The following is a 16,504-nucleotide window of genomic DNA, read 5'->3' on the forward strand; positions in this document are numbered from 1 at the left end:
AATCAGTTTTCCAACTACGTTGGATTGAAGCTGCGAGCGACAGGATGGTGGAGGCAGGAGGTAGAAAGTTTGCAAAAGTCATTGCAGCAGAGCAATTGGGATCCTCCGTACCAAATTTAATTTAATGCCAGTCTCATTTATCATACGAGCCTAAAGAAAATTTGAATTAAATCAAATCTTTTAAATTATTAAAGAATTAAAGAGGGCATGATAATTTAAATAAATTAAATATTTGACAAAAAAATATAGAAGTGGCGTTGACTTGTCATTCATCGAGATCCCATGTGATGGCGGAGAAGGCCAAAATGTTTAGAAGAACGGAAAAACAAAAAAAAAAAAAAAAAGGAAATGATCACATGAGATGCACATGAGCGGTAAGACTAAAAATTGATAACACGTGATGGGAGAGAAAAATGATGGGCTGTGTGGGAGGCGTACGAGCTACAAAGTAGCAGCAACTAGAAAGGTGAGGTTTGCGAAAGGCTCGCAATTAATTGTGTTTCCTCCTTGTTAGGGACACAAGCACGAGTGTGTTGGCAGTCGCCTTGGTCACATGCGTTTCCCCCCTCCGTCAGCGACATGACACGTGGCGCAGTACATTATATTATTTAGGAAAGAGATTTCTATTACAGGCAAACCTAATTTAACACCCGTGCTTTTGTCGGCCCAGCTCCTCAGACCTTATTACACCCGGGTCACCCTCCTCATTTCTGTCTAAACCCATCCGTCATCTCTTACAATTTATTCCTACTCCTATTAAGTTATACTGCTGTCTACACGCCAGTTTTCGGCCACTTAACTTACACCCGATTCAATAGGATATACTTCAAGTGTTAAATTTTTAAAAAAGTTTAATTAATATATATATAAGGAAGAATAATAATTATTAATATAAGTATATTTATGCGCTATTTAGATATGTTCATAAGTATTCATTATACACCCATTGAAAATTCCTCACTTAAAAGTATGATTATTGTTGCACCGGTCTTGCTTGTTTAAGGTTTTATTTCGGACATTATTACCCCATGTATCAAGTAGGGGTGCAAACAAGTGAAGTCAAATCGAGATTTGACATATTCAATTCAACCCTCAATTTAGTTTTACGAAATCTAAACTTGAACTCGAGCTTAAAATGTAAAGTTCTAACTCGAGCTTAACTTAAAATTGAACCGAGTTTGAGATTAAAAAAATAAAAAATATTTATTTTATTTTTTAATAATTAATAAAAAATAATAATTTTTTTAACAAATAATAAAATATATATGTAATTTTACTATTAAAATAATATATATATATATATATAATTGAGTCAGCTTACGAGTCAACAAGCTGAATATCTTTAAACTCGAATTTGAGTTCGAGTTCAACTTGTTCAGCTCGAACTCAACTCGAACTCGATCTTGACCGAAATCTAGTTGAGTTCGGATTCGAATTGCTCACGATCGGCTCGATTCGTTTGCAACCCTAGTTTCATTTTTTTCTAAAATTTCCTATGTTATGCAGTGGCGAAAACACTAATTTCATTAGATTTTTTTCCCCTAATGCATATTGAGTGGGCACTCGTCAATACAATTAAATCGGTCTTACTCCACCATGTGAACGCACACAATAACAATTGTTAATTGATCTTGCAACAACATCTGAACTCTATCATAGTCTTCGTTAGAAAGACTCGTTACGTAATCAGGGCGTCTATACTACAATGCATTACTAGAGATCGAAACGTGAAATTAATTTCTTTTAGGATGACAATGATTAGTTTCTCAGTATAACGAATCTGGTTGATTGCGCCATTATTGACCTTCCGTCAATTAGCCATAGTTACTTATTCCGTGATGAATATGCAGGCTGCGTGCACTGACCGATCGAACTCAACGCTCAACGCAGCCCTGCCCTTTTGACCCCGTGAGTGCAATAGGATAATTCCCGTTACCAGAAATAGTCCCAAGTCAACAAAGCCCATCTGGAATTTGTTGGTTTCCTGCATGGAACCGCCCCTTTCTACCGCCGTCACATTATTGGAGGCTCCAAGTCCAACCCATATTGGTTTCTCGACAGAAGACGCAAGCCGTTGGGCGAGGACATGAAATTTCAAATGGTTCATAGAAGAAAAGCTATTGGGTTTTGGGGGCCAATACATACCATTATTCTTCATCTTTATCTTTCATCTCACAAACCCAATCCCAGTTGTTCGTTTGGGTTTCAAACAATAAATCCACATTGTAGAATTGCACCTAATATTGGAGCTGTCCACCTAAATTAAACACTAACTTTGGGCCGATGAGAGAGTCCAGCAGATTAGATGGCTGAAACCCCTCCAAGCAAATTGTTGGTAAGTGTTACGTGATAAAGGCAAGAACAGCAATAGGGGATGACGGAGGCTGCGAGTTTCACTAATTTAACAAGTTTAGTTCCTTAATTATTCAAAGACCCAAATAAAATATTTTTCTATTCCATTAGATTCTACCTATTGACCCTTTTTTGTTGCCCGACTCCCGGTGTCTCTTTTCTCCTTTCCCCTGATGTAATCCATCTGGTCGCTCGACATTGGCAGTGAAAACCAATCTTTAGTTATTATTACAAGAAAAATTTTCATATCCAATAAGCAATTGAATCAACTTACGGGAAAGCCAACCCAATTATCCCTTTAATCATCACCATAGTTGCTTAAACTTCTATATCCCAGTACATGTCTAAATAATTGACTAGTATTTCCAAAAGAAGTCAAAAAATAAAAAAATGGGAAGATGCAAGTTAACCATTCGAGAGCGTAGCTGTGGTTACGAGGGACATAATCACCTAGAGAAGATAATTAATTCGGGATTTGGGGGCAAATTAAGGATGGCCAAGAAAGAAAGGAGGAAAGGAAGGTGACGACCAAATGGCTGAGATAGAGACATGGAAGAAGAGGATTAAGGAGAATGGAATTGGAGCAGAGCTGAGATCGATGGGGCAAAGAATTATGGAGCTGGAAAGATGCAAAATGTAAAAGAAAAGGGCAAAGAAAAGAGAATGTGAAATAAGATGATTGTTCCCCTACAAACACAGTAGTCCGTGGGCGGGCACCCAAATTAGAATGAGTGGCTAGTAATGAGATTTTTTATGAATTTTTTGCTATATTTTTTAATTTTTTATTATCTATTACTTTTTTGAAATTGCTGTATTAATATTTTTATTTAATTAATAGTTATTAAATTTTAAGAAAATAAAAAAGAACTAAAACATGATGTTTATGTAAAAGAAAATAATAATGTAATAAAAAGTGACACAGAGTGTGGAACAGAAGATCCGTTGCGGTTACATACGGACCCTGATGCTCCCATTCTCATGAAAATCAAGGTTCCTTTTTATCCGAGCGTCGTCGTGTTCAAAAAGTTCATTGTTTATGGAATGTAGAATCTCTTAAAGACTGAAGTTTCAACATGAAAGAGAGAGCTTTCAACTTTTAAGAAGAAAACAGTCAAACAGGGAGAAATGCCCAAGTGAAAATGGTTGTCCTTCTCGTATTGTTAAACCATCTTTTTATTCTCCCTCTCTCAGAGGTCCAGGCATTGTAAAATTCGTCCATTACATGACAGCCAACTGCTGCTCTGAATTGCCCCAGCAAAATTCATTCTTTACATTGCTCTGGAGTAACAGCATTCATCATGAAGAACAATTATTTCGGTTCACAAGAAGAAAACAAACAAATACGGTCTGAAAAATAGACTGGAGGGTGCAGGATTCCGAAGCTGGAGAGACAGAAAACTACACAGAGGAAGCGTTCTTTTTTTCCCACGACCAACAGTCAAAATAAACTCTACTCATCTCTTCCCCACATCAGAATTGGAGGGTCGGGGGTAGGAAAAGGGCAGTGTTGATATAATGGGAGAGAGCACAAGAATCGTTGATAGAAAAATCTGACAAGAGTAAAAAGGACGAGGGACCTCTTCTTCTGCAATCTACGTACGTATAATAATTTTTTTCCCCTTTCTTGCAGTGAAGTCCAAATTGGGTTCTGTTTGCCTTTGTTTCCGCTCATGAATTGGTTGTCCCAATCCATCATTTTCTCCAATAATTCAAGTGTCAACAATCAACATGCAAAGTAGTGTGCGACCTTCCCCCGCTACTTTTACACCTCCATCCCGATTAAGCTCTATCCGGACTCCGGAGTACAATATCCTTCTATCATTATATGTAACAAGTGGAAGCATGGTATTTGATGTGTGTGTGTGTGTGTTTACATATATATATATATATGCCATTTTGATTTGTGTTATTACCCAAATCTAACAATATAACGACGAATTCCACGTTAATCCGCCACTTAACATACCCCAACATTTTTATTTTCCTTCCAATTCACTTGGGCAGAGGAGGATTGGTATGATGACAAAGATACTAGTCTGCACTACCGCTGTGATTTTTCATCTTTTACGCTTTTCCCCCTCTAGGACTCTAATAACGTGCAATTTTCACATCAAAGCAAGCTGTGATCCATGACAGATGATCTTACCAACAAAACTTATTCCAACTGAGCATCATAATGCCTGTTTAGTCATTATCACGTTGGTGCTGGTATTCTATGATCACTGGCGAAATCCGGATGATGATCATGTTAGTTCATCTAACTACTACCTTTGATGCTGTCCGCTCCATGGAGAAGCAGGTTTCCTTCTGGACCACTCGACAGAGGCACTGAGCTCTCTCCAGTCCTCAGTCCTCAGTCCTCTGCCAACTGCCAATTTGCGAGTGGGGCATTGGGTCCCATCGTAAAGACTTAAACCAGCATGTGAGTTTTTCAGGAGATTCATTTGCTTCGGCCCTACACTGCTGCTGCTGCCATATAGTACCCCAAGTACCCATTTTTCTTTTCTTTTGCCTTGACCAGCTGTGGACTGTAAAATAGGTGAAGGGCCAGCCTTTCCCTTAGTGTGGAGTTCTCTTTTGACAAATCAAAGTACAACTAATGGTGGCATAGACCCCAAGGAGAAACTGGGGATGGGGTTGGGCCAGCAGACTTTACTAGAGATTGTACAGCAGCGCAGAGAGAGCGAGAGTACCAGTTGATGGAGGGGCGGGATAGAAGTAAGAAGCCTCGTGCCATGTGAAAAAGTGAGAAGAATGAAGTCTTCCTGCTCACACAGCTCTCAACTTTACTTCAACTCCCATTTTAATAATTCTTCGTGCTATTCTTTCTTCATTACAATAATATTTAGATCCATCTTGATGAAATGAATATGTGCGTCTCCAACAAATAATAAGGGCGTCTATTTAATCTTTTATCTGTTGTTGCCACAAAGTCCAGTTTGTTTATGTCGGCCTCAAGCTCAGAGGATTGATGTGGCCCTTTCTTGTCTGAAGCTGAAAAGAACTCCTAAGCAGAAACACGCATGAACGGTGTCATTAAAAGGCGAAAGCGAAAGAAAGAAAAGGTAACGAACAGATAAAACAACTAATATTTTGACAAAGTGCTTCTCCATTGGGAATGGAGCGATAGTTCTTAGTTATCATATCTACAACGATCATCCTCCAAAACCAAAAGAAAAACTGAACAGAATGGTTAATAGGACAAAGAGCATGACCAATACCCCTCTCTCAAACCACATCCCATATAACTGATATTGAAAACATGTAACTGATGATTGAAAAAAAAAAAAAAATACTCATATCAGCTTTTTCAATTATGATTGTGCTGTAGTTGCAAGAGCCTAGAATATGCTCCATCAGGCCGGCTAATTAGCTCGCCGTGGCTGCCTTGTTCTACAATGCGTCCATCTTGCACGACTCCAATGCTATCTACCCCCCGTATGGTGGACAGCCGGTGTGCCACCAGGACAGTAGTTCGACCTCTCATTAGCCTTTCCAGTGCTTCTTGTAGGACGCATTCTGACTCGGCATCAAGAGCACTCGTGGCTTCATCCAGTAGTAGTATTGTTGGATCCTTTAGAACAGCCCGTGCAATAGCGATCCGTTGTTTCTGACCTCCTGAGAGTTGAACTCCCCTTTCACCTACTGGGGTTTTGTACCCTTCAGGTAATCCACTGACAAATGCGTGCATATTAGCGGCACGAGCAGCTTCAATTACTTCTGATTCTGTTGCACCATCTTTACCATAAGCAATGTTATCAAAAATGCTAGCAGCAAAGAGAGCTGGCTCTTGCTGTACCAACCCAATCTTTAGTCTCAAGGATTTCAAGTTCAACCTTTTAATGTCTTTCCCATCAATCATTACCTTCCCAAAGGTAGGATCGTAAAATCGCTCGATCAATGCTATCACAGAACTCTTTCCTGAGCCACTGGCCCCAACAAGTGCTTGGCTTTGGCCAGCACGAATCCTGAGGTTAAGGTCCTTAAACACATTGACGTCCGGTCTTGAAGGATATGCAAAATCAACGTGCCGTAGTTCAATCTCACCACGGATTGATTCAACAGGTTCAGCATCAGGATCATCAGGGTCTATCCTTGTTGAGCGGTCAAGGATCATAAATACAGATCCAACAGCTTCACCGCCCCGAATTATCTCAGGGGCAAGGCTCACCGTTTCAGCAACTGAATTTGCTGTTATGACTAAAACCACGAACACCTTGATGACCTTCGAGAAGGTGGAGACACCTTTGCCTACAAGGTGGGAACCATACCACAGGATCAATGCTTCTGATGCAAAAAGAGCAAGTTGGGAAAGACCAAACAGAAGACCGGAGATTTGACTGCGTTTTAGGCTACGGAGTTGCGGAACACGGAGCTCTTGCGAAAACAGGGAAATAATCTTCTCTTGAGCATTGAATGCCGCAACAGTTCGAATGTTGCTCACTCCTTCACCGGCAATCATACTGGTCTTAGCATGTGCTTTTGCAGTGTCTCCAGCAAATCCTTTGAGTGATAGTTGCTGCTTAGTGTAACAAACATCAAATTAGACTATACATTTTTTTTAATTAGAATAGTTTAGTTGATAGAACATAAATTGGACAGCTTTCGTAAAGTGGCTCTACAATTTTCTTGCATGCATGCCATTGATGGCCAACATTGACCTGATTTAGTTCAGTGCTACAATAGTTTCTATCATGTATCATTTGAGCGTAGCATGTCAAAATCCCTTCTTGCCATCTCCATTGCTCAGACTACCAAATTTTAATAGGAGAAATTGATTCCTAAAGCTAAAGGTACACAACTTTCAATAACTGATGAGTAACCCAGGCAGAATGTGATTTCCAGAAAGCAGGAATAGAAATCACAAAAAATTCAGAGACGTTCAGGAGAAGCAGCGAATCTTTACTGTTCGAGTAACATGCGCGAATTTAAGCAGGCAAATGGTAACCATGGAACGCCCATGAATGACTGCTGCGAAGCATACGGTACTAGAAAGCGGGCCACAGCTTCAAAAGCTCTTTAATTGAGCTCAAAGAAAAGAAAATCTGAAAGGACAGGGATGCAAAACAAAAACAAGGATGCTATCTTCCTCTTTTTTTCCTCCGTGTCGGTTATGCAGGCAGCTAAAGACGCTAGTCCTCTAGACCTGATATGGCCTTGCACTACGATTCCTGACACCCTCTGGACGTTAAATACAACTTATCCCGTGAAAGGCTAACCAGGAAATAGAAACGGGCCTCCTTAAAATGTCTCAAAACCCTTTTCTTTTCTTTTCTTTTTTTCCTTTTGGTGGAAAAATATCTCAAAACTTAAATGATATTAAAAACGATCGCAAAAGGCGATTAATCCTCGTATCAGCCATATGCTGAATGGCCCCTTCCTCGTTTCAACCTTTACTTCTTCTCAAAACGTCGGTCGTGGCGCGACTCTAACAGAGATTGGTGAAGAAAGGAAAGAAGAAAGCGGACAACCTAAAGATTTGAGTGGGATCACAAGAGGTAGCAAAGTCCATGGCCTCGAGAAGCGAATCGAAAAAGACAGAAGACTTACTGATGATGCATCGAAAGTGGGGTGCTGGGTTGAAACAAGATAGAATCTGGATATTGTCATTCTTGGATTGGCCAACTACAATCGCAGCATGGTTGTTGATTATTTTGTTGCTAGCGTTTCTGAATTTTTTTTTATTATTATTTTGGAAGCGTTAATGCACCAGAATTAGAGAAGCACGTGCCATCCTACCCAGCAAATTGCCCCGTCGTTTTCAGTTTTCACGCTCCTGTCCTTTAATGATAAAGAAGAAAAAAGGTGAGATTGGATTCTACAGATTCCCACAGCTACTAACATCCGACAAAACCATGAGATTATACATCGTTATCTTTTTATCCCCAATCTTATTCCGAGATGCCTTGACGGGCACGGGCCTTCGAAAGTTAGGTGAATCCTTTAATCGCTCTACGCTGTTTCTTCGATTAGATATTCCACCTAAAACAAGAACCATGGTACAGCTCCCACAGTCTTTACACCTAAATCAAAACCTCGGATCCCTGGATAGAAAACCAATGAATGCTGCCACACACACGCGCGCGCGCGCAGAGGGACATTAACGAATGTGGAATTGATTGATTTACCTGAGCAAAGTTGGCAAGGACCAGAAGTGGGAAGGTGGCTAGGATAAGCAGTGAGACTCTCCATTCCACTATGAAGGCAACTATAAACGAAGTGAGCAGTGACGTCATATTCTGCAGGATCACCGAAATCCTCTCAGCAATGGCGGATTTTACATCTGCTGCATCGGTGGCTAAGCGGGCTGCCAATAAGTTTGAATTATGTTCCTCCTCATCGAACCATCCAACTTCATTCCTCAAGATTGCTGACGTGTTTTGAGAGAGAATTGATGAGTAAAATGATATTCAAGGCCTCCGTGAGAGATGAAATCAATACATTAACGTTTCTTAAACAGGTTATATACAAGACTCGTTCGTATTAGGAATGATTTCATCATTTACCTGCAAGCATCATCCTCCGCACTCTTGTGGTGAGGTTCTCCCCCATGATACTGAAGAAGTAATGCTGTATCAAATATGCAACAACAGCATAAAGACCAGCTCCAATGTAAATGAAAACATACTCCTTCGTTTTCCTTTCCATGCTAGCAGGATTTGTGTAGTAGAAAACCTCAATCATATTGCCCATCACAATGGCAAATGTTGGACCAATGAATCCTGACAGAATGGATCCTACAGCTCCCATTATTGAATAAGGCCATTCAGGAGCATTCAGCTTAAGAAGCCTGCAGAAGTACCCGTGTGGTGCTGGATTTTTCCTATCTGTTTCAGCATTTGACACCATCTCTATTCGACCGTCAGCCCCGGTGCTGTACTGATAGCTCAAATTCCTCAAACTGCCAGAGCGGAGGCTTAACGACTTTGTTGACAACGAGTGGCTTAACCTGGTGGAGCGAGACCGACGGGTTGATGGATTCGAAAAGTCTCTGTTGCCCACCATTTCCTGGAACCTAATTAATGAAGCATATGCCCCAGCTTTGGCAACTAGTTCTTCATGTGTTCCAGTTTCTACAACCTGGCCTTGCTGTATAACTGCAATAGAATCAACATTTCTTATGGTGGAGAGGCGATGGGCAACGACAACAGTCGTCCTTCCAACCATGAGACGGTCCAAAGCTTCCTGAACAATGCTCTCTGAACCCGCGTCCAGGGCACTTGTTGCTTCATCAAGCAGCAGGATCTTGGGGTTCTTCAACATAGCTCTGGCAATTGCTATTCTCTGCTTTTGACCACCAGAAAGTTGGATGCCACGCTCTCCCACCTACATTTTAGGGATACTTTCACAAACTAAAAATTAAAGAATAATGAACTTAAATTTGTTGAACATGAGGCAATTTTCATATGGCTGATTTTCTTCTTCTATTTCTTTTGTGCTTCTAGCACAAGTTGAAATAGGTTTATCAACGCCGGTTGATGAATCATATTTGTATGTTTATCAAATACCAGGAGAATTTGGATAGAGTTGTATGTGACTTTCAACCTGAGTGTTGTACCCATTAGGAAGCAAGGTAACAAAGCTATGAGCATTTGCAGCAGTTGCAGCAGCCTCCACCTCAGCCATTGTTGCTTCAGGCTTTCCATAGAGAATGTTTTCAAGTATGGTGGTAGCAAAGAGTGCAGGTTCTTGGTTCACCAAACCAATTTGATCCCTCAACCATCTCAATTGCAGCGTCTTTATATCCACATTGTCCAGCAAAATTTGTCCTGCCAGATGACCAATGAACTAAGTACAACTGCTTTTTAAAATAGCACAAGATTGGTCAAAACCTTGCATGACATAATCTATTGATTACCCTGATTAGGATCGTAGAACCTTTCTATCAGGGAGACTACAGTGCTCTTTCCTGAACCACTACCACCGACAACAGCCACCGTCTTTCCAGCAGGGAAGAAAATAGAGAAATCTCTGAAAATCATGACATCAGGTCTTGATGGATAGCTAAAGGTTACATTTTTGAATTCAATATTCCCGTTGACCTCAGCCAAGCACTTCCCATCAGAAGGATCTTGCAATATTGTTGGTTTTTGTTTCATAATCTCCATTAATTTGTATCCAGCTGCTTTACCTTTGCTGAATGCCCCTAGGTTGGAAAACGACTGACCCAAACTCCTGAAAATTCAATTAAGCAGTTGGTTATTGATGATTTTACTCGATTATACTAATTCCAGGTATTAGACATTTTAATTTAAGATCTTACATTCCCCCAACAATAGCAGAAAAAATAGCAGTGAATGCCTTTCCCCCATCAGTCTGTCCATTCCTGATAAAAACTCCAGCATACCAAAACACCAGGGCCCATGACATGCATGCTATTCCATAGGTGCATCCCAATCCAAGGCCTTTGGCCATTCCTGCCTTGTACCCGAGTTTCAAAGTATTCTGTATTGCATCTGAATAAGAATTGAGAGCCTTACTCTCGCCAACATACGAGTAAACCGTCCTAACTTGTGCAATGGCCTACGCAAATGGCGAATCAGTTAGAAGATACTAGCATAAAGCAACTATAGTCATGTATGTGACCAATCCAACTAATTCACCCGTCAAGTATATGGTAAAAGTATTTAAAAAGTGAAACTAAGCTTTTTCATTAAATGCTAAAAAAGCAAAACCAGCAAAAAGGGGCGTTGATTATTAAGATAGTTGTCAAATTTAGTCATTTATACTGCTTGACGTTAGCTAAACTGAGCTGGGTTAAAATGAATAAATTACAGAAGCTAAGTACGTCACGCTCAGTGTAGACAAAGCTCTAAAGGTAAAAGCCAATTGCCAACTAAGGGAAAAAGCTATAATTATTAAATTAAGGAGAGGTCAACAAACTTTTTGATAGCAGCACATGTAAGATCATTATTCCTCTACAACAGTGATTTAACTACTATTATGGCTAAAGATAAGATGAGGGACCAATACAAAAACCAAACTATCAAAGGGAGCATAAAGAAAAATGTACAAAGTTAATTCAGGAGGAGGCAGGAGGTAATTAAATCCTACAAGATGTTCAGAGGCCAAAGGCGGGAAGCTGGCTCACCTGTTCTGCAATTATACCGGCATTGGCATAAGATTCGCGACTCTTGGATGTTAGACCTGTGAGCGTGTATGCATACAAACCCCCAGCAAAAGCAATTCCCGGGATTACAGCCACGCTCAGCAGAGCTAGCCTCCATGCCGACACAAAACCAACCACCAAACCAGCCAAAAATGTGGAAAGATAATGGATGAAATTTCCCACCTGAAAAATCCCAAATGCAGAAACATAATTACAGAAATCAAGACCGTCTCTCTCGACACGACAACTGATAGCACAATCATTAAAGCGAATTTCGAATTATGGCCATGCATAAATAGTTTATGTTACATAAACAGGAACATGGATGATGATTATTGGGCATGCTCGCTGTTCTTAATGGCTCTCAACTCCCCCTGAGTGGATGCCGAAGATGAAGGGAGCAGCATAGAGGAGAGGCGCTACCATGCGCCAGCAAAAGGTAAGAATGAAATTAATTTCTGGGAAGGGTCCCGCATTAATTGAGAACCAACAACCAATCGATCACACCATCCATGTATCCCTCTTTAATGCGAGTGCAACACATGAGTGCAATACTAGATTACACCGTTACTAAAAGACAGAGGGAGAAGAAATAAATGAGAAAAAGAGAGAAATTGATAATAATAATAATAAAAGAACCTTCTCGCTGATGGCATCTTGGACAAGAAGGGTATCCGTTGAGACGCTGAAAACAATATCTCCAGTCCTAGCATCTGTATCGAAAAATCCAACGTCCTGTTTCAACACCGCCTCCAAATACTTCCTCCTTAACGCTCCAGCTTGCCTCTCCCCACTATGCATCCAGCAAGCAATCTCTGTTTAATGCATAAGTAATTTTCACCGCACCATTAGAATTTGGCCATCAAGCTAATTAATTAGTATTTACTACTTACTACCGCTGCTGAGCTTAGCTTAATCACCAGCTAAAATAGAATTAGACGATTACTGCTAATCAGTAACTCGAATTCGCGAAGATGGCCGTACTAAGTTGCTTTTTTGACGATTGTTTTGTCCATATACTGCAGCCCCCCCGGAAAACCAAGATTGAGAATTTTGATGTATCGCGCAGTGAAAGAGATGTGAGAGATAGTGGGATAATACTATAAAAATAGAGTGACATTAAGGAAATGGACAAATGAGAGGGGAAAAAGACAGGGGACCGTCCACGGGCCACGTGCAAACCCAACTCCACGTTGATCCAAAATGACCTGGCTGGCTGGCTGGCTGGCTGGCTCACTACTAGTTGTACTCTACTCAGTACTCACTTATTTTTATGCTGCTACTGCCCCAAAATACCACCCCACGGCCACGACTACGACTACGCGAAACTCAAAAAACTTTTTGCATCTGCAAATGTGCTTGTAGAATTGTTGTACAGCAATAATTTTTTTTTCCTTTTTGTTTCAAGAAAATTATTAATTAGTAATTTCAACAAAGAGAAGAAAAAGCATGAGAATTTGGAAAAAAAAAAAGGACTAGTATGAAGCAGCTTTACCGGCGTAGGATGAAAAGCACACGATCAATCCAAGGTAGATGAAGTAGAGAGCGTACTGCAACGTTCAAAAACCAAGCGATTTAGATCTCATAATACTAGTAGTAGTATTAAGCAACATCCCCCAAAACAAAAAACACTAATAATTTAAAAAAGATAGAACTTGTAGGAGTGGGAGGAGATTGGGGAACCTTGGCGACTTCATGGATCATTTTATGTAAATCAGTTTGGTTTTTGCCGAAACCATTGACCATCTCGCCGAACAACAGGAAGAAAACCGGCATGGAGGAGCCGTGTACAACGGCTCCGAGGCTCCCAGTGATCATCAAAAGCCAATCATACTTGTCAGCGAAGGAGAACAGCTGATAGAATGGTAGACTCTGCTCCTTCTTCTTCTCCGCCTCAGGCATTGCCGCTATCGCTTCACTATTCTCAGCCATTGCTTGTACACAAACCAAAAAAACACCCCTCTAAAAGTCTCGAGAAGTTTTAAAGCTCTCAACAACCCACCACTCAGTGAGTGAGTCAGTCACCACTCACCAGTTGAGAAGGAAGAATCGTCTATACCAGCTGCTGGGAGGTAAATGGGTGGTGATCATGGTGAGACTGGTTTACCACCATGTTAAGAAATCAAAAGAAGAAGAAGAAGTACAGTGCAATGGATGAAGAAACGTGACTCAGAGATCTGAAAGAGGGAGAGAAGAGGAGATGGCTTTGTTTGTATCGTACTATAGTAGAGGGAATTTTTTTTCTTCCCTTTTAATTTTCTTCAATGCAGAGAGCCAGGAAGAACTGACAAGCTGTCGGTCACGTATTCTTTCAAGAGGTGATAGATAGAATGAGCGAGCGAGTGTTAACTAAGCAGCCGCACCACACCGACCAAGGGATAGAGAAATAAAGCTTGGGTTCGCCGGAAAGAGGAAGTGATGGCAGCCTGAGTCCTGAGCGGGGAGGGGCTGGAAGTAGAATTTAGTAAGACTAGCAGTCAAAGGAGGAAGTGGTATTGGCGGTGGGTAAAGGGAAGATGGGGAAATGGTGGAGGCACACGAGAGACTTGGGGGTCGCGCTTTATGACTTTACTTATAGTCATTGAGGAGGAGACTGCAGTAAAGAGACGCTTAACCGGGGGTTAAAATTTTGCGTCTGGTCCCGGTTTTTTTTCTTTGGGGTCAGGGTTGGTTAACTCGAATCTGACCCTTCTCTTTTTTTTTTTTGGTTAAATCTCTACTTCCGCTGCTTTGAGCGCTGTGCTCTCTGGCAAACTCTGTACCACTCTGTGCAGTACCCAATTTATTTATTTTCATGTTTATTGTTCTTGCCTAGTTTGAAATTGGAATTCACGAGGAATAGAAAATTGAATTCGCAACTGCTGTATATATTATCTTCATCCCTTTTTATTTTAAGGAACTGTACATATTATCACTATCAGTAATTATAGATGTTCTATATTGAAGTACTATTATATGTGAGTTTGTTTTAATTTAAAACCTGTTTGATAATTCAGTTCATCACTTAAATTTAATGGATTTAGATCTTAACATATTTAGACTATTTAATAACTAAAAATTGAATATTTGAATTAATTAAGTGACACTGAATTTTCTAAACAAAACTTATTCCCAAAATTAAGTAATAAGCTATTCACTTATCATTGAATGTGATATACACTCCAAATGTATTATATTTAATATTTAACAATTTAATAACTTAATGATTTCAAATTTCAAATTTCAGATTTCAGACTTCATTTTTATGATATGCACCCTTAGTGTTCATTCCATTATTCATGTGTCATTAATCGTTAGTTGTTACTATTGTTATTCATGCCCTGGATATGTTGATTTCACCATAAAACTACTGTACATTGATTGCAATCACATTACAAAATTAATCAGATTAGAAAATTGTACTAATTATTCCATTTAAATGCATATTATTATCTTAGATAGTGTCCAATATTGTGCTCCCTTTCCAAGTTCCAGATTAATGGTTTAGAATAATGCGGTTGACCTCTAAAGGAAATGCAAATAAGTTAGATCATAACAAAATAACTTACTTACAAAGTGAGATTTTATAGTGCAACATACTAGGGATGAGGGAGGCCAATATTGAGATTTGCGATTCAACTTTCATACTCTGGCCTTTTTTTTGTCGTCTCTTTTACAAAGTTAAGAATTGATACTAAATTTCTTTTCTAAATAAAATAAATTGTGAAGATATTGATGGTATTTCTGGGGAATTAAAAAAAAATCTATTGATATCGACACCAGAGCTAAAAAGAAAAGGTCATGTATGAGAAAATTGGTAATTATCTGTTAGGTACAAGCGACGCGATAAATGCTTTCAATGGGAAAAAAAAAAAGAAATGTTAATTTTTTTCCCTTGAAGCTTGGATAGGGTATTATTTAAAATAATTACTGTAATACTATTTGTGATGTGATATATGTGACATAAAAAGCTGGTTGAAAATATAAAAAGGTGAGTTGGGAAATATATTTATGATGCAAGTGAAATATTATTTGAGATAATAGTGCTGTCCAAACACTCACTAAGTTATCACGGCCTTCTTCTGCTGCAAAATTGTTTTAAATGCTTTTAAATGATAGGGGATTTTATGACCTTTGAATAAACTATGAGGAGATTTTCTATAATTTACGCCAGAAGAAAACTAACAAGTGAGTCCAAGACCCCTGCCTTTTTTTCCCAAAACAAAAAGGGGGCTTCCACCTCCAAGGCCAGGGTGTGTGAACTGGGCTAAAGCAAACAGCTGGACTTTGATGGTAAATTTTCCCTTTTTTTTTTTTGGGAAAACATTCTCAAAACAATCAAGAAATATTCGTTTGACAGCAAAATGTACAAGTGGTTTTCTTCGTTTAATTAAATTGTTTTTAACGAGAACTCAAAAGCATTCTCTATTTATTTAATTAAATATTTACTAAGCCATACACTTTCATGATTAAACTTTTTTTTTTTTTTTTTTAGGTTTTCGTGATTAAACTTCTTCTCTGTTGTAATGATTGTCTTTTCAAAATCCTCCTCATAGTACCCATATTCGGAAAAGGTCAGATTATTTTCCATTATTGCTAGCTGTACTATTATTACATTGCTGTTTCGTTATAGCTATTATTAGTGACTTGTCAAATGATGTTAGTTTTAACTTTAATAAATTCGATTTCATTATAATAAATATACAAACTAACCAAAAAGCAATATATTATGATCATCCAAAATACCCGAAAGAATATAACACACACACACACACACACATATATATTTATATATATTGTCCCTGCTGAAGACTTAATTTTCTGAAAGGCCCCTTCATTCAAATTGATTTCTACTTTTACCCTCCTGTCCACATGAGTTATTTGCATTGACCAATTGTTCGTGCTCTTGTAGGGATGAGGGGCATCTAAACTACAATTGCAATTGTCCAATGGAGCTCATGCTTTGCGTTGGGTCTTTTTCCCCCCCTCTTTTTTTTTTGCCTTATAACGCAATAGTATTTTTGAGTTTTGTCCGCAAGTACATGTCAGATTGCTGTTGTTTCT

The 16,504-nt window shown here is 39.3% G+C and overlaps 1 protein-coding gene across 1 annotated transcript; it reads right to left on the minus strand.

Annotated features, from left to right (window-relative positions):
• Nucleotides 1–5,443: 5,443 nt before the first annotated feature.
• LOC140010338 (ABC transporter B family member 19) lies at nt 5,444–14,005 on the minus strand. Its single transcript, XM_072056997.1, has 10 exons — nt 13,145–14,005; nt 12,957–13,011; nt 12,101–12,276; nt 11,444–11,644; nt 10,616–10,875; nt 10,211–10,527; nt 9,898–10,121; nt 8,859–9,678; nt 8,481–8,722; nt 5,444–6,871 (listed from the first exon to the last, which is right to left on the minus strand). Exons 1-10 carry the CDS (start codon nt 13,391–13,393, stop codon nt 5,663–5,665), a joined length of 3,753 nt encoding a protein of 1,250 aa, XP_071913098.1. The 5' UTR covers nt 13,394–14,005; the 3' UTR covers nt 5,444–5,662.
• Between the last annotated feature and the right edge of the window lie 2,499 nt (nt 14,006–16,504).

This window comes from Coffea arabica, chromosome 7c (genome assembly GCF_036785885.1).
Source record: "Coffea arabica cultivar ET-39 chromosome 7c, Coffea Arabica ET-39 HiFi, whole genome shotgun sequence".
NCBI classification, from domain to species: Eukaryota; Viridiplantae; Streptophyta; class Magnoliopsida; order Gentianales; family Rubiaceae; genus Coffea; species Coffea arabica.

What these genes read in the sequence shown, in the direction of transcription:
- LOC140010338 (XM_072056997.1), bottom strand. Translation starts at nt 13,393, where the DNA reads ATGGCTGAGAATAGTGAAGCGATAGCGGCAATGCCTGAGGCGGAGAAG. An exon ending in AAGATGCCATCAGCGAGAAG is followed by an intron (nt 11,645 to 12,100) that starts GTTCTTTTATTA and finishes GGGATTTTTCAG; the next exon opens with GTGGGAAATTTCATCCATTA. An exon ending in GCGGAGGATGATGCTTGCAG is followed by an intron (nt 8,723 to 8,858) that starts GTAAATGATGAA and finishes AAAACACGTCAG; the next exon opens with CAATCTTGAGGAATGAAGTT.